The 23,694-nt window shown below is 41.9% G+C and overlaps 1 protein-coding gene across 5 annotated transcripts in view; it reads right to left on the minus strand.

Annotated features, from left to right (window-relative positions):
- Positions 1-4,528: 4,528 nt before the first annotated feature.
- bltp3b (bridge-like lipid transfer protein family member 3B) overlaps positions 4,529-23,694 on the minus strand; it is a 145,368-nt gene continuing 126,202 nt past the window's right edge. For 4 of the 5 annotated variants that reach the window (XM_086010216.1, XM_086010212.1, XM_086010213.1 and 1 more), the window contains 4 exons: positions 21,285-21,544; positions 14,682-14,790; positions 9,817-10,019; positions 4,529-5,454 (listed from right to left, as the gene is read on the minus strand). In XM_086010216.1, the coding sequence (XP_085866342.1) occupies positions 5,323-5,454; positions 9,817-10,019; positions 14,682-14,790; positions 21,285-21,544 (704 nt within the window). In that variant the 3' untranslated portion in view covers positions 4,529-5,322. The remainder of the gene's footprint in view (positions 5,455-9,816; positions 10,020-14,681; positions 14,791-21,284; positions 21,545-23,694) is intronic. The other variant, XM_086010215.1, reaches the window with a different exon arrangement.

Here is a 23,694-nt window from a genome sequence, read left to right on the forward strand (position 1 = left end):
GAATATAGGGGGGTATGATTAAGAAGTTTGCAGAAGATACTAAAATCGGCTGTGTGGTTGATACTGAAGAAGGAAGCTGTAGACTGCAGGAAGATATCAATAAATTGGTCAGGTGGGCAGAACAGTGGCAAATGAAATTTAATCTGGAGAAGTGCGAGGTAATGCATTTGGGGAGGGTCAACAAGGAAAGGGAATACACATTAGATGGTAGGACACTGAGTAGTGTAGAGGAACAAAGGGACCTTGGAGTGCATGTCCACAGATCCCTGAAGGTAGCAGGCCAGGTAGATAAGGTAGTTAAAAAGGCATACGGAATGCTTGCCTTTATTAGCCATGGCACAGAATACAAGAGCAGTGGGGTTATGCTTCAACTGTATAAAACACTAGTTAGACCTCAGCTAGAGTACTGCGTGCAGTTCTGGTCACCACATTACAGAAAAGATGTGATTGCACTAGAGAGGGTACAGAGGAGATTTACAAGGATGTTGCTGGGAGTAGAGAATCTTAGCTATGAGGAAAGACTGGATAGGCTGGGTCTGTTTTCCTTGGAACAGAGGAGGCTGAAGGGAGACCTTATTGAGGTGTATAAAATTATAAGGGGCCTAGATAGAGTGGATAGAAAGGACCTATTTCCCTTAGCAGAGGGGTCAAAAACCAGGAGGCACAGATTTAAAGTAATTGCTGGAAGGGTTAGAGGGGAAATTTCTTCATCCGGAGGGTTGTGGGGGTCTGGAACTCACTGCCTGAAAGGGTGGTAGAGGCAGGCACCCTAACCACATTTAAAAAGTACTTGGATGTGCACTTGGGATGCTCTAACCTGCAAGGGTACGGACCAAGAGCTGGGAAGTGGCATTCGGCTGGATAGCTCTTTGTTGGCCGGCGCGGACACAATGGGCCTAAATGGCCTCCTTCCATGTTGCAACTTTCTATGATTCTATTGCAGCAACATCAGTGCTCTTGAAAAAAATCAGACCTTGGTCCTCTGAATCCTTCCACTATCAGCCCCAACACCAACATCATCACCAACCTTCTCCGCCATCACCTGATGCTGCACTGGACACAGGGCATCATCCCCTGACAACATTGCTGCCCGGGAGGCCAACGATGACATCACCATGGCCAGATTTTCTTCACTTGACGCTGTAAACCCTGGATGCGCCAGGTTGACACCATCCCACACCAGCACTGTGAAGCATCCCTTTAATGTCCAAGCCATTCCATGCACACTCATCACGATAGCAGGGGGTGGGGGGTAGTTCTGTCTCAACATTCATTGGAACTCAGTAAGACACTTCTCAAGGTGCGCACAGATCTGTCCAATAAGGGGTAGTGTTGGAAAAACAGATTTCACTGTATAACACATTACCAGAAACTTCACATGGACATTCGCTAAACCTCTCGTGTGTTGTTAGTTGGTATGCTTGCAGTAGGATGCGGAGATGGGGAAGTGATAATGTAGATAGAGAGGGATGGGTGGAGGTGCAAGGTAAGTTGGTGTAAGGATGTGCAGGAGAAGGGTATGGAAGGTAGAGTGATGGGGATGTGTTGAGTGGCACAGCAGGGGGAGTTTGAGTGTGGCTTTGTAGTAACGTTTTGTGATCCACTGAGGTCATTGAGGCAAGGGTGCTACCACTGAGCCAAGGCTAATACCATATAATGAACGAGCACTTCAAGTGTCATGAACACTAGATGTTTGGTTTCTGGTATATGAAAAAAAAAGTTCTGATATTCCTAGTCTATCTAAATTAATCAAAATAGCTTAAATAGATCCTCAAAATTTCAAACATGACTGACACTTGCAGTATTGCCAACTGTGGACAGGAACCCACTTCCTGCCCTTCATTGCATAAGGTGCCATCATCGCAAAACAATAAAATTCTACATCATCTGTAACTTACTGCCAGACTTTCAAAGCCAAATAAATTAAATTCTGATAGTGCCATGGGGTGGTGACAGACCAATGTGAAGTGCCATTGAGCAGTGGGATACTGGTTCAATTCCCCATCGATGTTGTGAAGCTGCAAATATGTGCTAACTTGATACCAAAGGTCTTTTTGCTGCAAGGAAACACAATATAAGGAACGCCTACAAGGCAGCTCTGATAGTGGTCTTGCATCAGCTTACCAATCCTGTTCTCAATAGAGGATAATGTCAATGAAAACACAAGTGATACAAAACCAAAGGCACTGCAACAAAAAAGGTGCTTGTTTGTGAGGTTATATTGACTTAATATATTTCATATGTCAGTCAAATTATACATAAATCAAATGGTGGCTACAATTAGCCTCTAAGTCTAAGATTACATTTTTTTGCAGACTATATTGCATTCTTAACAATAAGTTTTATACAGCAGTAACAACTTGTACTTATATAGCACTTTTAATGTAGTAAATCGTCCCACGGCGCTTTTACAGGAGTATTATAAGACAAAAAAATTGACACCAAGCCACATAAGAAATTAGGGCAGATGACCAAAAGCTTGGTCAAAGAGGTAGGTTTTAAGGAGCACCTTAAAAGGAGGAAAGAGGTAGAGAGGCGGAGAGATTTAGGGAGTTCCAGAGTTTAGGGCCGAAGGAACTGAAGGCACGGCCACCAATGGTTGAGCGATTATAATCAGGGATGCTCAAGAGGGCAGAATTTGAGGAGTGCAGATGTCTCGGGGGGTTGTGGGGCTGAAGGAGATTACAGAGATACGGCGGGACGAGGCCAAGGAGGGATTTGAAAACAAGGATGAGAATTTTGAAATCGAGGCATTGCTTAACCAGGAGCCAATGTAGGTCAGTGAGCACAAGGGTGATGGGTGAACGGGACTTGGTGAGAGTTAGAGCACGGGCAGCTGAGTTTTGGATGACCTCAAGTTTACATAGGGTAGAATGTGAGAGGCCAGCCAGGCGTGCATTGGAATAGTCTAGAGGTAACAAAGGAATAGATAAGGGTTTCAGCAGTAGATGAGCTGAGGCAGGGGCGTTGATGGGCAATGTTACGGAGGTGGAAATAGGTGGTCTTAGTTATGCCACGGATATGTGGTTGGAAGCTCATTTCAGGGTCAAATATGACACAAGGTTGCAAGCAGTCTGGTTCAGCCTCGGACAGATGCTAGGGAGAGGGTTGGATTCGGTGGCTAGGGAGAGGGTAGGATTCGGTGGCTAGGGAACGGAGTTTATGGCAGGGCCCGAAGACAATGGCTTCGGTCTTCCCAATATTTAATTGGAGAAAATTTCTGCTCATCCAGTGCTGGATGTCAGACAAGCAGTGTGCCAATTTAGAGACCGGAAAGGGATCGAGAGAAGTGGTAGAGCTGGGTGTCGTCAGCATACATGTGCAAACTGATGCTGTGTTTTTGGATGATGTCGCTAAGGGGCAGCATATAGATGAGAAATAGGAAGTGGCCAAGAATAGATCCTTGGGGGACCCCAGAGGTAACGATGCAGGAGTGGGAAGAGAAGCCATTGCAGGTGATTTTCTGGCTACGATTAGATAGATACATGTATCAATGCATTTATTTATTAATAAACCAATCCTCATTAGTACATAATAGGAGTAAAGGTCCTTACATTTATTTAGGTCATTTTGGACCTTAGTAATGTACAGCAGTTTCAAATAATATGTTTACACTTGTTAGACAGGTAATAATAAGTTGTTTAACTACGAAACAGATTGGATTTATGAGCACATGGGAGATTAATCCAGTTAGTCTTGTTTTATGATCCATATTCAGTACATCAGAATGATTATATAGCTCTAAATTATATACATAATATGGCAATGAGTAAGTGGGCCAGAGCCCACTGCTGTGTGCAGTAATGGCACCATGCCACAGAGTGGTTTTCTTCCAGTTAGGTATAAAGGGAGTTCATGTGTGGAAAAAAGTGAGCAAGGCTTCCCAAGTTGGATTTGTGGTTAAAATATACTGCCTGGTGTGGTACCAAGCCATACAAACTAGGAAGGTCCTAAATTCCATTTTCACTGTGTGGAGTTAGCAGTGGTAAGAGCACTATACTTGGCCTCAGCATCCACAGGCAAGAGGGGGAGAAATTAAAATGAAGTTCCAATTTCTCAATGTTCTCTGAAGACCCCTGCTGACAGCACAAACTTTAGGTGAGGACAGGATTGAGCTTGACTGTGATTAAAGTCCCTCTCCCTTCGTATAGTCTGCCAACACTTCTTGTCTAGGCTCACACATAAAGAAGGCCACTTCAGAGAGATACCGATAAAAATTTAATCGTGCACCAGCATGAGTCAGTGTCTTGAGAACAGGAGAGGACGTTAGAAGTATATAAGCACAGGTGGGATGCTGTTCCAAAGTGAAGGAAAATCAGAGTGAGTGAACCCATGGTGCTCCTGTACATTTCTTCGCTGCAATTCAAGAGGAGTGAAGGAAAATGGTTTGTAGTATGGATGAACCAATGACAATGAGGGAAAATAAACAAGAAATGATGTTCATTTAATCTCCCCATGAAAGAAAAACTAAAATTAAAAAATGACAAGAAATCAACTTCATTTAAATGGTAAGAAATATATTCTGAAATTGTTTTACTGTGCTTTGATGTTTATTTAGTATACAATCTTTAATACAATTATTTATGGAAGAATGTTATGATCCTGTACAAAGGTTGATTGCATAAGATGTGCATCATTTTATCTTCAGTCCGTTCTTATTGGTAGTCAACTATACAGATGGATCTTGCACTCAACACCAAGTCGAGCAACAGTGGTGTCTGCCATATTACATAAAGCACATACATACTTCAAAATGTTATACTGTACATATTCTATATCATAGATTTTACACAGAAAAACTGTGTTAGATACATGATCAAGTTAATTACAGTGCAAATTCAGACTCCTTAAAAAAAGAGACTTCCTCTGGAATAGATTTTTTTTTTTTTTAATGCAATTCTTGATGGCATACCAAAACACAGCTCAGTTGTATGAAAGAAATTGCTTTCCCACAATATTTTATTTCAAACCTTATTTCAAGTCCCTTTTTCGACAATTCATTCTAGATTGAAGTGAAAATCAGCACCATCAATATATGGTGCAAAACTGATTGAGCTCAACAATCATTTCTCAGTTGCATTTACTGCTTGAAGTAGATCAAACAAAGATCTAATGTTTATTCTTCACATTCAAAAATATCTGTCTGCAGCAGACAAATTAAGTTTCTCTACATAGAGTTTGTTCAATGCTCGGGAAGAAAACCATATTGTCATCAAGATAATTAGCATTTTTTTAAACCAATAAGCAGCTGGTGATACCTATGTCCCAGGTTCAAGAAACTCCTCCTGCTTCACTGCAGTCTTCAAAGCTAGATGTGTTTGGCTATGACTGGAGTTCAAAGTTAACCCTCTTGATTTGATGTATCAAGCTGTCTTTTTCCATTTGGGCCTCAGCAAGAGCCATTTTAGCTTTGGCCAGCTCCTGTTTTAGACATTCATTTTCTTCCAAAAGTAACTACAAAAAACAAAGAGAAAATTAATACACCACTACTGTATTTTTCTTTAACAGTAGGCTGCTCGCTAATAATTCTCCCTTTTCTCAGTTTTTCGTCTGCCCTGTCAATACATTTCCAGAGGTCAGGGTGAGTAAATGACCAGCCAATGTTGCCCTGGCATAGGGCAATAGAAAGCATGTGAATGTTGCCTGGTGGCGACTTTCATTTAGCATATCCTCAGAAACACAGCTAAGATTGGGAGTGAACCTGCATCCCAATAATCATCGCGGTTCATTGGAGTTCCAAAGCAAAGTGTCACTGTGCCCAGTTTGAACATGTACCTAAATATCAGGAACTACAGCATATATAAAATATATATAGCCATCCTTGTTAACTACCTAATGGGTGAAGGGTAACATGATCAGCTAGTATTTACTTTTGGGAACATTATAGGTTATACAAGATGCTACTTTCATATTACCTGACCAAAAAAATGTTTTGCAACATTGCCATTCAGGAAATGACTGGTTTAATTCAACACAATTGTTATTCAGGGTATCTTCTGGTAAAATCAGTAAAAAGTGATCAAACTCCAACTTGTAGTATAAATATGTTCACTACATGCTACACAATGTAGACCATTTGTGCCCGGTTAAAAAAAAAATCCAATATTGTTACCACTCAATGAATACGATGTGATCTTGGAAATACAAAGCTGAAAAAGCTTTACATCTGAAAAAAATAGAAAAAAATGTTGCAAATACACAGATCAACGGGTATCCGAAAATGGGAAATGGTAAGTTAATATTTGGCCATGGATTCTTTGTCAGAAGATTCTTTGTAAGTGAGCCACTTTATAGTACTAAAGAAAACAAGAACAAAAAGGTCAAGTCAGGTATGCCAGCAATTTACATAAACAAGTAGGTCTACTAGCCTATGAACAAATATATCTAAAGATTGAAAGATATGGAAAAAGTCTTGGATGTTATACAAATATCTTGGTCAAGCAGTGAAAAGGCATTAGAAAGCCAAGAAGAGTAGGTCCAGTTCCAAATTGGAAAGGAATAAAGACTTCACCATGGACACGCAGTCACTCTACACCTCTGCTTCTTCCTTAAACAGCACCCCATCTACTAGCATCCTCCTCCACCTGGCTGAATTTGTTCTCATCCTCAACTTCCCTCCACTCATAGGAACCTGCATGGGTCGCAGCCATACCTAGAGTAAAGTCAATGACTGTGTAGACTACACAATCTGTTGAAAGAGCCAGCTTGATGGTTTTTGAATTTTTCAAATTACTGGAAAAACTTGGGTTTATTTTATTAATTTTCTATTATGTGCTGAAAAGGGTCATCGTTTAGGTGTTTATTGAAGAAAGAATGTTTGAAGACAGTAAATTGTAATCTTTGAAAAATATGAAAGGGTACTTTTGTAAAGTGAGTATTGTACTTGTGTAGATATGGGTGGATTGCAAGCAGTGGTGAATAACTGCTTTAATAAGAAAAAAAGCTTTTCAACAATGTACATATTCCTGCTGTTTAACTCAACTTGTTAACTACACAGAAGCTTGAAGAATTTTCAAAGTTTGATTTTTTTTCCAACCGTAGCTACAGTGAAAGTGTAATATAAATTTGATTGCTAATTTGGAAGCTTTTTTTTTATTTATCTAGATGCAGGGAGGTGCAGATCCACCAATGTCTGCTTGCTTGATCAACTCGCATCCATTTGGCTTAATGAATCAAATCAATCTCTTAAAAAAAAAATCATTGTCCTTCTGTTTACATCCACCTTTCAGCCTTTTCCTGGTCTCCAATAGTGCTCTATACTTAGCCATTAAGAGTATGCAAGAATAGCCCAGGTGACTGTTCATCTACCTCTACCTATGGGAAGCACTCAGCATCTGCTCAGCTTCTATCCCAATCACTGCACCGAGATTGAAAACCCTTTGTGTGGAGAATTGGAGCTGTTAACCTCCATCCTACCCACTCCAAGCCATAGTGTAATAATGAGATTTTTCTCTGTATTTAAATTGTCTTGCCCACCAGATTAACTTCTCCTATCTCTCTGCCAAAGTAGTTCTTTAATGCATAAAATGGCCCCCCGATCCTCCCTGGCAAAATGGTATCTGCCAGGCATGTTCAGCAGTTTAAATTCTTTGATTAAATTATTAGGGTGACATTTACTTCATATAGATGAGTTAAAAGTTCTAAGTATACAGATTTTGTAAAAAAAAATACACGGAAGATCGGTAGAAACCTCATTTGTGTGTCTATCTGGGGTTTCCGCCGAAGTTGTGGCAGTTAAGCAGAAGAAAGCCCCCAAAAAATTTCCAGCGACAGAATTTGTTTAAAAGTGCTTTTTTTTTTAATTAAGTTTTTTTTTTACTGAGTTGTCAGTTGGTTTTCACTGACAGAAGAGACAATCATGCCACAAAGTTTCCTTTAATTTCATTCCCTTGCTGAAACTCCACATGGGAAGAGCTTAAAAGCTACATTCACATCTCATATGTAAAACAAGGTGCCCAGGTTTATAGCTAATTAGTTGCACAATTTACATAATTGATTGTTACCAAACTATCAAGGTTGGCATCACTCAAAGTTAACAAGCCACCCAGTCCAAATGGGATGCATCCTTGGTTGCTGAGGGAAGCAAGGGTGGAGATAGCAGAAGCTCTGACCACAATCTTTCAATCCTCCTTGAATATGGGAGCAGTGCCAAAGGATTGAAAGATTGCAAATATTCCACCCTGATTCAAAAAAGGGGAGATAAGCCTGCTAACTACAGGCCAGTCAGTCTAACGTCAGTGGTGGGAAAACTACTAGAGATCATTGTCAAGGACAAAATTAATTCTCATTTGGAAAAGCTGACTCTAGATAAGTATGCAGTGATGTTCCCCAGGGAGTGGTATTAGGACCATTGCTTTTCTTGTAATAAATTACATGGACTGGCGTATAGGGATTACAGCTTTGAAGTTTGCAGATGATACAAAACTTGGTAACGCAGTAAATAGCGAAGAGGATAGTAGCAGACTTCAGGAGGACATAGACAGATTGGTGAAATGGGCAGACACATGGCAATGTGGGTAAGTTATGAAGTGATGCACTTTGGGAGGAACAACATGGATAGGCAGTATACGCTAAATGGTACTATTTTGAGAGGGTGCAAGAGCAAAGGGACCTGGGGGTGCTATATCACAAATCTTTGAAGGTGGCAGGGCAAGTTGATAAGGTGGTGAAGAAAGCATATGGGATACTTGGCTTTGTAAACAGAGGCATTGAATACAAAAACAAGGAAGTCATGCTAAACCTTTACAAATCACTGGTTAAGCCTCAGCTGGCATACAATTCTGGGCATGACACTTTAGGAAGGATATCAAGGCCTTGGAGAGGATACAAAGGAAACTTACCTGTCCGATACCAGGGATGAGGGACTTCAGTTATGTGGACAGATTGGAGAAGCTGGGATTGGTTTCCTTAGGGCAAAGAAGGTTAAGGGGAGACATAACAGGTATTCATAATTATGAGGCATTTTGATAGAGCAAGTAGGGAGAAACTCTGGTAAGTGGGTTGTTAACCAGAGGTCACAAATTTAAAATAATTGGCAAAAAAACTGGAGGGGAAATTAGGAGGTTTTTTCCCCCCACTCAGGGTTGTTAAGATCTGGAATGCACTACCTGAAAGTGTGGTGGAAGCAGATTTCATGTACTTAAAGAGGACCAATTTGCAGGGTTATGGGGAAAAAGCTGGGGTGTGGGACTAAATTGACAGGTCTTTCAAAGAGCCGGCACATGCACGACAGGCCGAATGGCCTCCTTCTAAGCTATAAGGTTCTATGATTTCGAAGATCACAATACCTTCATCTTTAGTCTACTTGGCTGTTACCCTTATGATGTATAAAATACAAATGCTTACAATGTAGCATGTTTAAAATCTGTTTGTGTGTGCCCGTGAATCCTGTGTTTCCAAACTCAAATATACAACCCTCCAAGATCTCTGCACCCCTTCAATTCTGGCCTCTTGTGCATCCCCGATTTTTATCGCTCCACCACAGACGGTGTGCATCCAGCTGCCTGTGCTCCAAGCTCTGGAATTCCCTCCCTAAACCTCTCCGTCCTCCTTTTAAGACACTTCTTAACACTTACCTCTTTGACCAAGGTTTTGGTTGCTTATCCTCATATCTCATGATGTGACTCTGTGTCAAATTTTGTTTGATAATGCTCCCGTGAAGCGTCTTGGGATGTTTTACTACGTTAAAGTTGCTATATAAATGCAAGTTATTGTTGTAATAATGCACTGTACCTTCTTCAACCAGGTTTTGCAAATGAAGCAGAAACATTGTTCTGGAACAGAGAAGATTTTTTTGTACTTCTCATTAGTCCTTACCTGTTCCCTATTAACTGAATATCCAGTAGCTGACTTGATGACTCCAAGATCTGACTGCCCAGGTGGGCATGGCTTCTTGGGAACTGTTTGAGTGGACTGTGCTACATATTGGACTTCCTTTGATTCATCACATTTTAAGCATGATAATACTGTTTGTTTTGTGGATTCACTGTTTGCTGGGTTCTGACTAGATAGCTGGGCACCTGGATGAGAGAAACACATGTAAACAAGAAATCATCCAGACCCAATATAAACAGGAGCTGACAATCTATTAGAAAGCAAGTAAGGCATTAAATCACTATTCCTACAACCCATTAACTTTACAATGAACAAGTCTCAATCCAGATCAAAAATGCAAAATATACACACAAATTATTAACCGTGAAACATACAATAAAATCTGTGACCTTTCAGTGAAATGAAATATGGACCAGCCATTACCATCATCGACAGACGAGCAGTATCAATTTAGCCAGATTTAAGGATTCAGACTAGTACTACATCCACAATAAATGTTCCAACCATAAATAAAACTTGAACTAAATACTTGGGAGGCAGACTGGGAATTCAAGGGTTCAACTCAAAAATCTCAACACAATTTAATCGAGATTCCTGGGGAAATTTTGTCATTTGAATTTTGCTGCAAATGGCAATTTATTTTTCTGTCACCGTTTTTTGTCAGATGCTTTCACACTCTGTGTACAGCACAGTCATGTTTGGAGGTCACCATGATAAAGTGAAAGGTCTGTTAAGACTCGGGTTGATGTCAAGTTTACTTGCTTTGCAGTGCTAATGTTTATTTTTCAGGACAGATCTATTTGTTTAAAGTAAATAGGCTAAAAGCTTAGTCAATTAATCATAGATTAATAGTAAAACAAGATCAGTTACAAAATGTTATTAACCTTGAAAGCTGTATGCAACAGAAATACAATAAAAAGGATCACCACAAAATGTTTAACTCCCCATTTGAAAAAACAAGGAGAGAATGAATCTCTGAATGTGGCCAGTGGGTTGACAAACAATACCTTATCTTCAGCACTGCCGAGACCAAGTCAATAAAGTTGCCAAAAAAATTCATGCAATGAAGTTACCCACTCACCTATCTTCCATAATGATTCCAAGCTCAATTCAATTAAACCGTTTCAATTAAAAACAATCAGCATCTCAACTTCTCAGAATTGAACATTTGAAGTTAACTGGGAATCCTGATTGTCAAATTAGAATTAAAACAAAGCATAAGGCTAATTGCAGACAGCAACATCTGTGTTTTAAAAATGTATTTCCACGGGCTGGTAGACTTATCGTAGCATTTATCCGCAGGCTGCTTTGTCATCCCGAACACCGTACAGTTCCAAGTTATTAAGACTATTGATCTGAATGAGGTTGGCCTCCATGCTAGAGCTGATCTTTTGCAAATCTGCAGGCAACGATGAATCCTTTACAAGATCTTAACTGGGACGCCACCACAAGAAACTCTATATTCCATATAAATCTAAAACAAACCACGGCAAATACAGAGGCAAAGATTTAGATAGTTTTTCTTGTCTATGAACTCTTGATCTTTGCATGCATTTGTTCAAAATACAGTCAATAATTCATAGAATAGAATGGTTACAGCACGGAAGGCGGCTATTCGGCCCGTCGAGGCTCTCTGCAAGAGCACTTCAGCTAGTCCCACTCCCCCGCCCTTTCCCAGTAACCCTGCAAATTTCTTTCCTTCAGGTACTTATCCAACTCCCTTTTGAAAGCGGTGATTGAATCTGCCGCCATCACCCTTTCAGGCAGTGCATTCCAGATCTTAACCACTTGCTGCGTAAAAAAGTTTTTTCTTACGTCGCCTTTGGTTCTTTTGGCAATCACCTTAAATCTGTGTCCCCTGGTTCTCGACCCTTCTGCCAATGGGAACAGTTTCCCTCTATCTACTCTGTCCAGACCCCTCATGATTTTGAACACCTCTATCAAACCTCCTCTCAATCTCCTCTGCTCCAAGGAGAGCAACCCCAGCTTCTCCAGTCTATCAACATAACTGAAGTCCCTCATTCCTGGAATCATTCTCGTAAATCATTTCTGCACCCTCTCTAAGGCCTTCACATACTTCCTAAAGTGTGGTGCCCAGAATTCGACACAGTGCTCCAATTGGGGCCAAACCAGTGTTTTATATAGGTTCATCATAATTTCCACAATTTTGTACTCTATCCCTCTATTCATGAAGCCCAGGATCCCGTAAGCCTTTTAAACTGCTTTCTCAACCTGCCCTGCCACCTTCAATGATTTGTGCACACATACCCCCATGTGTCTCTGTTCGTGCACCCCCTTCAGGATTGTACCACAGTTTATATGTCCTCTCCTCATTCTTTCTACCAAAATGTATCACTTCACACTTTTCTGTGTTAAATTTCATCTACCACGTGTCCGCCCATTTCACCAGCCTGTTTATGTCTTCCTGAAGTCTATCACTCTCTTCCTCACTGTTCACTATACTTCCAAGTTTTGTGTCATCTGCAAATTTTGAAATTGTGCCCTGTACGCCAATTTCATATCCATGCTGCCACTGTCCCTTTTATTCCATGGGCTTCAACTTTGCTGGCAAGCCTATTATGTGACACTTTGTCGAATGCCTTTTGGAAATCCATGTACACGACGTCAACTGCATTACCCTCATCAATCCTCTGTTACCTCATCAAAGAACTCAATCAAGTTAGTTAAACATGATTTGCCTTTAACATATCCATGCTGGCTTTCCTTAATTAATCTACACTTGTCCAAGTGACTGTTAATTTTGTCCCTGATTACTGTTTCTAAAAGCTTCCCCACTACTATTTCCAACTAAAGTTGTTGGAACCTGTCTTGAGAGCATAGAAAGAGTCCGACTATGATCTCTGCCACCCAGCAAAAATTCTTAACCTTTGTTGTGGCTTCAAGATTAGACATACTAACAGCAGTTGTAGAATAGTGCACCATCTATTCTATCCCAATTAAGTGCCTTAACCTTATCAGAAGTGCACTCTTAACTATATAGTATGAATTTATTTAATTTCTCACACCAATCATTTGCATAGCCTTTTTTAGTGAGTATGCCAAATCTTACTGATTTATGAGCAGTTTTATATGGCAAACCTCCACTTACTAGGAATTGAATTGCAGCTCAAACGCCTTTCACATAGGGGCCTTACAGCTTTAGAAAAAAGACTCTCATCTCAACACTCTGTGGTAAATTCAACCTACATCTCTGAGGTGAAAGGACAACACCCACCACATCTTTTGTTATTCTACTCTTGAACTAGATATTAGATGACATACAAAACCAGCCTGATCTGAATCAAACTCCACTCTTCCCTCTTTCCACAGAGAACCTGGTTGAAAATAAATTGTCAGAATCCAGAGTATGCTTGGATCTAACGTAATCAGCCAGTGGCCAGACCATTACAATTGTAGACTGACACCTGATGTGACCAGTAGTACAGGAAACTTTGCGATATCCGGCACCGACGGGACCGAGCTGCTGCCGATCTATCAAAACTTCTGGATAGACCAGCGCTAATGTTGAAGGATATGGAGGTTTTCATCTCCGTATCTGACAACAAACACTGTTGCTTAGCAACAGCTTGTAAACACTTGGCCCGTACCTTGGAAGCGTCTCTGAAGCTGTTGCTAAGCTACAGAGGCGCTTTCCAGAGCCTGACTGTTTTTAAAAAAAAATGCTAGAAGAAAAAAAACCTAACCAAAACGGCTGCTGATTTCTGCTGTTAGATCGAGGTTTCCAGACATACAACCTCCGGATAAACCAAAGTTTCCTGTAGTGTCCAGTCTGTCATGATATTCACTGTAGTGTTTCGAGACCAAGATGTTCAATGTCTTCACTCCAAATACTTGAACATTATGGAAATTGAATTTTTTTCAGACTGTTGAGATACTGGGTAAAATAGGAGAGCTCTGAATGCCTGGGACAAATGGAACTTGGACTCTGATTTGGGTAGGATATTCGGACAAGGGAAAAGGACAACTCTGTTCTTGTGGCAGGGTAACTTCTAAAGGGCGATGTTCATTAACCAAGCTGATAAAAAAATAAATCAACAGCAGAGTAATCTTTTGGGACAACAGTTTCAGATTGATGGCAGCAAAGGCTTGAAAGGTCAAGAGACTTGGGAGCTTTGATGTGCCAGTACCTTTCTATGTGAGCTGAAAAAATGCTTCCCCTTGGGAATGCCATACATTAGAAAATGCAAAGTAAAAATAGGAGCCAAGTTTAAGCCTCTGAACTTAGAGATGTTTTGCACTGTCAAGATTTTCTTCGAGATTTCTAAGTGATTCTTTCTTGTATCTAGGTGGGATGAAAAGATTTCTTACTTGTATGGAGGTTTTACAAAGGATCAAAAATAAATATTACATGACTCTGCAGATTTCTTACAAATAATAAGAGATGCTTTATTGGTTACTGTGGCCCTGAACATGCAGTTATACATTTCAGGAAATAGTTTTTGATGTACTATTAGAAATTTGCATGTTACCCTCAGATTGCTAGTCCAAGCATGTGATGCAGGGATGACAGGGGAGCGCCGATGTAAATGAGTTAAAAAGTTAGCAAATATTTTAATCACACTACATCCTCAAAAAACAATCACATCAAATAAGCTTCAAAAATGATTATAACATCCTATTGCCTTAAAATACTCCAAGTAAAATACCTATGGGTTCATGGGGCTTATAATAGAATTCACTCTCGCCAAGCTGAGGATGTGTACTCTCAACAGGGTTTCATCAGCAAAAATTAAAGCATATTTGCACGAATCACACCACAAAACTATCTTTCCAACCTTTCTTTTTATCTCCCAATGTCTGCAACAGTAAACTAAGCAACTCCTCACCTCCAATGCAAAACGTTCCATCATCACTTCTGCGCACGATTAGATTATCAATAAACAGTTCAATTGGCAGTGGATCGCGGGCTGACTGATCGCGGCGTGGATTGTCATCCTTTGAATAAAATTACAAGGACAGTTATTTTATATGCCTTTATTAATATAAAAGTTGCAAGCATTTAGTGAAAAATTGCTGAATTGCTTTTGCACATTTGCACAAACGTTTCAACAAACTGATCTTGACAGCCTTTGCAACCACTACAGGAATGGTTACACAAAATTTCTCTGCAAATAGCTGTAAGCTGCTGGTTCCAGTGCTGGTCATTTTTGCTGATCATGAGAAAGATTAGGGACATACCTCTACTATGATGATCTACTGTATTTAGAACAATCACACCATATTAGTTCACTATTTGAAAAGTGGGTCTATTGTACTAATTTAACATCACATGGGAGAGTAATCATCCTTAAAGTAGTGGTACAATACATGAAAATAAATTATGCACACAAAGAAATTCAATCCTGACATTCTTTAAATTGCTTGTCAATTAGAATATTTACGTGCAAAACTACATATCCCTCTGCCATGTTTCTGGTCATGGTGCAACATGGTATATTATTTGTCCATGGATCAGAATCCATTCACACCATAATTAGGTACATCCCCTATTTACGCTGCATTGTTCTGGATTAGAGGATGTGGGGAAAGTAAATACCATCAGTCATGGCACCAGCAATCTTTTCCACATGTTGCAATACAATCTCCTAAATATACTTATGAATTATCATAGATATTTCTGCTAAACAGAAATTGAATTCCTGAATAATTTTCTCTACTTTTGTAGAAGTATGAATGAGGGCAAGCTCTCCAGATAGCTCGGAGGTAGTCACCGGCTTTTAACAATACACTCTAGAGCAAACCCTGCTGAAAATGGGCATGTATTGTCACTGGGTGAGGGCAGGATTTGTCTCCGCAGTTATTTCCTGCACAGTCAGATAGCCCACCAGCATTCTTTATCCAGACTCCATCATGAATAATAGTCAGTGCGTGAGATACTGGAGTGCAAGCACCATACTTTGATACAAAAGCAAAATACTGTGGATACTGGAAATCTGAAATAAAAACAAAAAAATGCTGGAAATACTCAGCAGGTCAGGCAGATCTGTTGAGAGAGAAAGAGAGTTAACGTTTCAGGTCTGTAACCTTTCATCAGAACTGGAAAATGTTACAGATGTAATAGTTTTTAAGCAGGTACAGAGGCAGGGAAAAGGGGAAGGGGAGGATATAACAAAAGGGAAGGCCTGTGATAGGGTGGAAGGCAGGAGGGATTAAATAACAAAAGGGATGATGGTGCAAGCAAAAAAGGGGGTGATAATTGGACAAGTAAAGAAACAAAAGATACGTCTGGAGGAGCTGTAAATGGCAACAGCAGAATCATTACCAGCACCTGCTGTCCAGAAAAATGGGAGCAGTGATTATGATCTGAAATTGTTGAACTTGACGTTGAGTCCTGTAGGTTGTAAAGAATTCTGGGGATAGGTTGTCAACCAGTATCTACTATAAGCCCACCGACTCCCACAGCTGAGGGATAGCAAAATACTGCAGATGTTGGAAATCCGAAATAACAACAGAAAATGCTGGAAAAACTCAGCAAGTCAGGCAACATCCGTGGAGAGAAATTTGAGTTGACGTTTCGGGTTTGACCCTTCTTCAAAACTGGAGAGAAAAGGAACTAGATCGAAGGCAGGGCTGCGATCGGACAAAAGAATAAAAGAACCAAAAGAAGTAAAAGAGATTAGAAGCTAGACGAGATGGTAACAAGGTTGAAGAGCCAAACGGAGATCCCGTCGCAGAGAAGAGCAGAACTTCTTCAAGGTAGGCATTCCTAGAAGAGGTGTGGCAGTGAACCAAACACTAGTACGATAGCAAAATACTGCAGATGTTGGAAATCCGAAATAACAACAGAAAATGCTGGAAAAACTCAGCAAGTCAGGCAACATCCGTGGAGAGAAATTTGAGTTGACGTTTCGGGTTTGACCCTTCTTCAAAACTGGAGAGAAAAGGAACTAGATCGAAGGCAGGGCTGCGATCGGACAAAAGAATAAAAGAACCAAAAGAAGTAAAAGAGATTAGAAGCTAGACGAGATGGTAACAAGGTTGAAGAGCCAAACGGAGATCCCGTCGCAGAGAAGAGCAGAACTTCTTCAAGGTAGGCATTCCTAGAAGAGGTGTGGCAGTGAACCAAACACTAGTACGATAGCAAAATACTGCAGATGTTGGAAATCCGAAATAACAACAGAAAATGCTGGAAAAACTCAGCAAGTCAGGCAACATCCGTGGAGAGAAATTTGAGTTGACGTTTCGGGTTTGACCCTTCTTCAAAACTGGAGAGAAAAGGAACTAGATCGAAGGCAGGGCTGCGATCGGACAAAAGAATAAAAGAACCAAAAGAAGTAAAAGAGATTAGAAGCTAGACGAGATGGTAACAAGGTTGAAGAGCCAAACGGAGATCCCGTCGCAGAGAAGAGCAGAACTTCTTCAAGGTAGGCATTCCTAGAAGAGGTGTGGCAGTGAACCAAACACTAGTACGATAGCAAAATACTGCAGATGTTGGAAATCCGAAATAACAACAGAAAATGCTGGAAAAACTCAGCAAGTCAGGCAACATCCGTGGAGAGAAATTGAGTTGACGTTTCGGGTTTGACCCTTCTTCAAAACTGGAGAGAAAAGGAACTAGATCGAAGGCAGGGCTGCGATCGGACAAAAGAATAAAAGAACCAAAAGAAGTAAAAGAGATTAGAAGCTAGACGAGATGGTAACAAGGTTGAAGAGCCAAACGGAGATCCCGTCGCAGAGAAGAGCAGAACTTCTTCAAGGTAGGCATTCCTAGAAGAGGTGTGGCAGTGAACCAAACACTAGTACGATAGCAAAATACTGCAGATGTTGGAAATCCGAAATAACAACAGAAAATGCTGGAAAAACTCAGCAAGTCAGGCAACATCCGTGGAGAGAAATTTGAGTTGACGTTTCGGGTTTGACCCTTCTTCAAAACTGGAGAGAAAAGGAACTAGATCGAAGGCAGGGCTGCGATCGGACAAAAGAATAAAAGAACCAAAAGAAGTAAAAGAGATTAGAAGCTAGACGAGATGGTAACAAGGTTGAAGAGCCAAACGGAGATCCCGTCGCAGAGAAGAGCAGAACTTCTTCAAGGTAGGCATTCCTAGAAGAGGTGTGGCAGTGAACCAAACACTAGTACGATAGCAAAATACTGCAGATGTTGGAAATCCGAAATAACAACAGAAAATGCTGGAAAAACTCAGCAAGTCAGGCAACATCCGTGGAGAGAAATTGAGTTGACGTTTCGGGTTTGACCCTTCTTCAAAACTGGAGAGAAAAGGAACTAGATCGAAGGCAGGGCTGCGATCGGACAAAAGAATAAAAGAACCAAAAGAAGTAAAAGAGATTAGAAGCTAGACGAGATGGTAACAAGGTTGAAGAGCCAAACGGAGATCCCGTCGCAGAGAAGAGCAGAACTTCTTCAAGGTAGGCATTCCTAGAAGAGGTGTGGCAGTGAACCAAACACTAGTACGATAGCAAAATACTGCAGATGTTGGAAATCCGAAATAACAACAGAAAATGCTGGAAAAACTCAGCAAGTCAGGCAACATCCGTGGAGAGAAATTTGAGTTGACGTTTCGGGTTTGACCCTTCTTCAAAACTGGAGAGAAAAGGAACTAGATCGAAGGCAGGGCTGACTCCCACAGCTACCTTGATTACACTTACTCCCACTCCAATTCCTGCAAGGACTCTATTCCATTCTCCCAGTTTCTCCGTCGCATCTGTTCTGACGATGTCACCTTCCACACCAATGCTTCCTTTATGTCTTCCTTTTTACTCAACCGAGGATACCCCTCCACTATGGTTAACAGGGCCCTCGTCCATGTCCATCCCATTTCCTGCACTTCTGCCCTCACCCCATCCTCTCCCTCCCAGACCATGATTGGGTTCCCCTTGTCCTCGCCTTCCACCCTACCAGCCTCTACATTCAACCGATCATCCTCCACCGTCTCCAGTGCGATACCACTACCACCAAACATATATTCCACTCCAATCCCAGCAATCCAAAGGGACCGTTCCCTCTGTGGCACTCTGTTCCACTCTTCAATCACCCCTAACACCCCCACCCATTCCCATGGCACCTTCCCATGCAAGCGCAGGAGATGCAACACCTGCCCTTTTACATCCTCCCTTCCCAGGGGCCCACTCCACCCAGGTCGTCGTCGTACGTGTCTTCACACTGTTCCCTTTGGGGAACTGTATGAAGTGGTGGAAGGATTTCTGGCCGCATTAACGCTCCTTCCGTGACCGTAACCATCTACATACCAGCCATTAGGGTGGTTAGTCCTATGGCGGGAGGGTTTTACAGGCTCCCACAACCCATACGAGGGGGTGGGGGCCACCCACACCCATGGACGCAAGTATTCCGCTGGATGTCAACCCAGAATTTAGAGCTGGAGCTCCGACTCCACTTGCCGGGACTGTCTGGAGCGGGGTTCGAAACCCTACACCTTCTGGCCCAGCGGCGGGGATGCTACCGCTACGCCGAAGGCCCACTGCCTCCGCCCAGGTGAAACAACGATTTACTTGTACTTCTTTCAAGTTCACGGGAATGGTAATCTACAGGCCTGGGCTAATGATACAGAGATGTGAGTTCAAATCCCACCACGACAGCTGAATTCAGTTAATTAAATAAATCTGGAATAAAAAGCTAGTATCAGTAATGGTAACCATGAAACTATCGGATTGTCGTAAATACCCATCTGGTTCACTAATGTCCTTTAGGGAAGGAAATCTGCCGTCCTTACCCGGTCTGGCCTATGTGACTCCAGACCCACAGCAATGTGGTTGACTCTTAACTGCCATCTGAAATGGCCTAGCAAGCCACTCAGTTGCTACGAAACACAATAATAAGAATGAAACCGGACGAACCACCCGGTATCGACCTCGGCACTGGCTACGAACACGGCAATGGCACACCCAGCCCAGTCAACCCTGCAAAGTCCTCCTCACCAACATCTGGGGACTTGTGCCAAAATTGGGAGAGCTGTCCCACAGACTAGTCATGCAACAACCTGACATAATCATACTCTCAGAATCATACCTTTCAGCCAGTGTCCCAAATTCCTCCATCACCATCCCTGGGGATATTCTGTCCCACCGGCAGGACAGACCCGCCAGAGGTAGTGGTATAGAGTCGGGAAGAAGTGGCCCTGGGAGTCCTCAACATTGACTCCGGACCCCATGAAGTCTCATGGCGTCAGGTCAAGCATGGGCAAGGAAACCTCCTGCTGATTACTACCTACCGCCCTCCCTCAGCTGATGAATCAGTACTCCTCCATGTTGAACACCACTTGGAAGAAGCACTGAGAGTAGCAAGGGCACAGGATGTCCATCACCAAGAGTGGCTCGGTAGCACCACTACTGACTGAGCTGGCCGAGTCCTGAAGGGCATAGCTGCCAGTCTGGGCCTGCGACAGGTGGTGAGAGAGCCAACACGAGGGGAAAACCTACTTGACCTTATCCTCACCAATCTACCTGTCGCAGATGCATCTTTCCATGACAGTATTGTGGAGACGAAGTTCCTTCTTCACACGGAGGACACCCTTGATTGTGTTGTGTGGCACTACCACTGTGCTAAATGGGATAGATTCAGAACAGAGCATCCATGAGGCGCTGTGGGCCATCAGCAGCAGCAGAATTGTATTCCACCACAATCTGTAACCTCATGGCCCAGCATATCCCTCACTCTACCATTACCTTCAAGCCAGGGGAGCAACCCTGGTGCAAGAAGGAGTGTAGAAGAGCAGCACCAGGTGTACCTAAAAATGAGGTGCCAACCTGGGGAAGCTGCAACACAGGACTACATGCATGCTAAAAAGCAGAAGCAGCAGGCTATAGACAGGGCTAAGCAATCCTACAATCAACGGATCAGATCAAAGCTCTGCAGTCCTGCCACATCCAGTCGTAAATGGTGGTGGACCATTAAACAACTAACGGGAGGAGCAAGGCTCCATGAATATCTCCATCCTTAATGATGGTGGAACCCAGCACATGAGTGCAAAAGGCAAGGCTGAAGCATTTGCAACCATCTTCAGCCAGAAGTGCCGAGTGGATGATCCATATCGGCCTCCTTCGGAGGTCCCCACCATCAGAGAAGCTAGTTTTCAGCCAATTCGATTCACTCCACATGATATCAAGAAATGCTGAGCACACTGGATACAGCAAAGGCTATGGACCCCGACAACATCCCGGCTATCGTGCTAAAGACTTGTGCTCCAGAACTAGCAGCGCCTCTAGCCAAGCTGTTCCAGTACAGCTACAACACTAGCATCTATTCGAGCAGGACCAATCCAATTTGGCCAATTACCACCCCATCAGTCTACTCTCAATCAGCAGCAAAGTGATGGAAGGCGTCATCGACAGTGCTAACAGGCGGCACTTACTCACCAATAACCTTCTCACTGATGCCCAGTTTGGGTTCCGCCAAGACCACACGTTCCACTGCATTATGGGGAAAAAATGTTTTACAGAAAACATAGCTGTCATACCTTCAGGTTAATACTTGTATCAGTGATTTCAATCTTCATAGGGATTATGTCAACAGGTACTCCATCTTCCAAAAATGTTCCTAGGTTCGTGAGGGAAGACATCAGGAACTCCGAGTTGAAGTTCTTAATCATGCATTGCAAGAAACCATTATTGACTGCAAGTGATGAATGGACAGCAGCACTAGGTCCACCCTCCAGCCGCAGACTCACTTCAGGCAATTCTTTCCTGTGCTCCTGCGTCATTGAGGACTGGTGTCGATCTGACCACAACAAAAGGAAAATGGTAAAAAAAAGTAAATTCCACTACTTAACAAAGCACTTCAATAGAAAGTTGTTCCAAAGCATGAATAGAATATGAATGAGCATGTAGTTTGCCTAGAATTAGACTTTAACCAACCCAAAAAGAATTTGTTTTCATCAACTATGACTAGAAACAGTCAGACCTCTAATGCATTTTCTCTCTTCAGAGGTGGCCCCAGGACTTACTGAACAGCAAATAATGCAAACAGTGCAATGGGACCTGAGGCTACCAGGAACCTGGCAGTATTTCATTCGAACTGATGTCATGGAAGTTGTAAAATATTGAAAAATACAAAAAGTGCTGCTTTTCACCTGAATTTATAACAAATATATTAGTGGTTGAGAGCTGAGAAATCATTGAAATATTGAATGATTTCTCAGTTCCCTGGTAAAAAGTCTTCATATCAACATAATTCACCAGTGACAAATCGTGCTGTTTATACAATCAGAGCACAAGCTGAATATTGTGTCTTCTGCCAAAAATATTCCAATGTATTCACACTGCTGACAAGTAACCTATATTTTTGCTTTCTACTTAAAAATTGCAAAATGTTTGAAACATAAGCATGTTCTCTCACCAATAATACAAAGCATTCCACAGGACATGTAACTATACCATTCTATATATATTCAGAATTTTACTTTGAATGTGTAGTTAGTGCCCCCTGGTGAATGTATAAGGTAAAAAAAGTTGTACATTTCTTTATTTAAAAAAAACAAATTGACGATTATGATAGAAGGCTGGTAGGGATGTGGGACAGTGCAGATAATTCCCCAAATAGCTTAACTTCTGATCTCACATGTGTTGCAAGTGGGAGACAGAGGGCAGGTGCTAGGTCTTAACCCATAAGGAGAACAAGCTACCCTGTCCACTGGGATGCAACTCCTGGCAGATGGCTTAAAAGCAGCAGTGGCAGAGCTTTAGGAACAGATCTGCCCTCTTGGCCAACGAATGGCACATGGTATATAGCAAGGCCTAAAGAGAGCAAATAAAACTAACTGTAAAAAATGAAAAAAAAACTCCTTACAATGTTTCCAGTCTTTTCAGCTTTAGTGTATCACATAAATCGATCAACTCCTGAAAAATTGTTAAGATATCTGCAAACTGAATTATCTTGCCTATTACTGATTGAATCTGTAGGGCAACACGGCCACAGTCTAGTCTGACTAGAATCAATAGTTGCCTTCCTTCTGTATTCAGCACAAGATATTTACGCAGAAGGATTAACTATCACCATTATTGTCCTCTTGATTCCTCTATACAACATGTATTCTTGCACCACAGTTCCATCTGCAGGAGAATATAAATCTGCACTTTTAATGTTTAGCATTCAACGTAAAAAAACAAGCTTGAGAAAAGCACCGAATTTGCGCAGTACTCAGTTATTCAAGGTGCTTCCAAATCTGAATTGTTTTGAAAATAGACCGTTGCACCCATTGTGGTAAGAGACAACTACATTTTCCAGTTGCAATGGCTGGTGATGCAGGAGTGGAACTGACCATCAAGAGTTGGAAAATTTGGCTCAAACATAAGAACAAGAAATAGGAGCAGGAGCAGGCCATTCAGCCCGTCAAGCCTGCTCCGCCATTCAATAAGGTCATGGCTGATCCGATTTTGGCCTCAACTGCACTTTCCTGCCCGCTCCCCATAACCCTCGACTCCCCTGTTGCTCAAAAATCTGTCTATCTCAGCCATGAATATATTCAATGACTCAGCTTCCACAGCTCTCTGGGGTAAAGAATTCCAAAGATTCACGACCAAGAAGAAATTCCTCCTCATCTCTGTCTTAAATGGGCGACCCCTTATTCTGAGACTATGCCCCTAGTTCTAGATTCCCTGACGAGGGGAAACATCTTCTCAGCATCGACCCTGTCCAACCCTCTCAGAATCTTATATGTTTCAATAAGATCACCTCTCATTCTTCTAAACTCCAATGAGTATAGGCCCAACCTGCTCAACCTTTCCTCATAAGACAACCCTTCCATCGCAGGAATCAATCTAGGTGAACCTTCTCTGAACTGCCTCCAATGCAAGTATATCCCTGCTTAAATAAGGGGACCAAAACTGTACGCAGTACTCTAGGTGTGGTCTCATCAGCGCCCTATACAG

The sequence above is a fragment of the Somniosus microcephalus genome, chromosome 17 (assembly GCF_052327205.1).
Source record: "Somniosus microcephalus isolate GS21.2 chromosome 17, FLI_Smic_1.0, whole genome shotgun sequence".
In the NCBI taxonomy this organism is placed as follows: domain Eukaryota; kingdom Metazoa; phylum Chordata; class Chondrichthyes; order Squaliformes; family Somniosidae; genus Somniosus; species Somniosus microcephalus.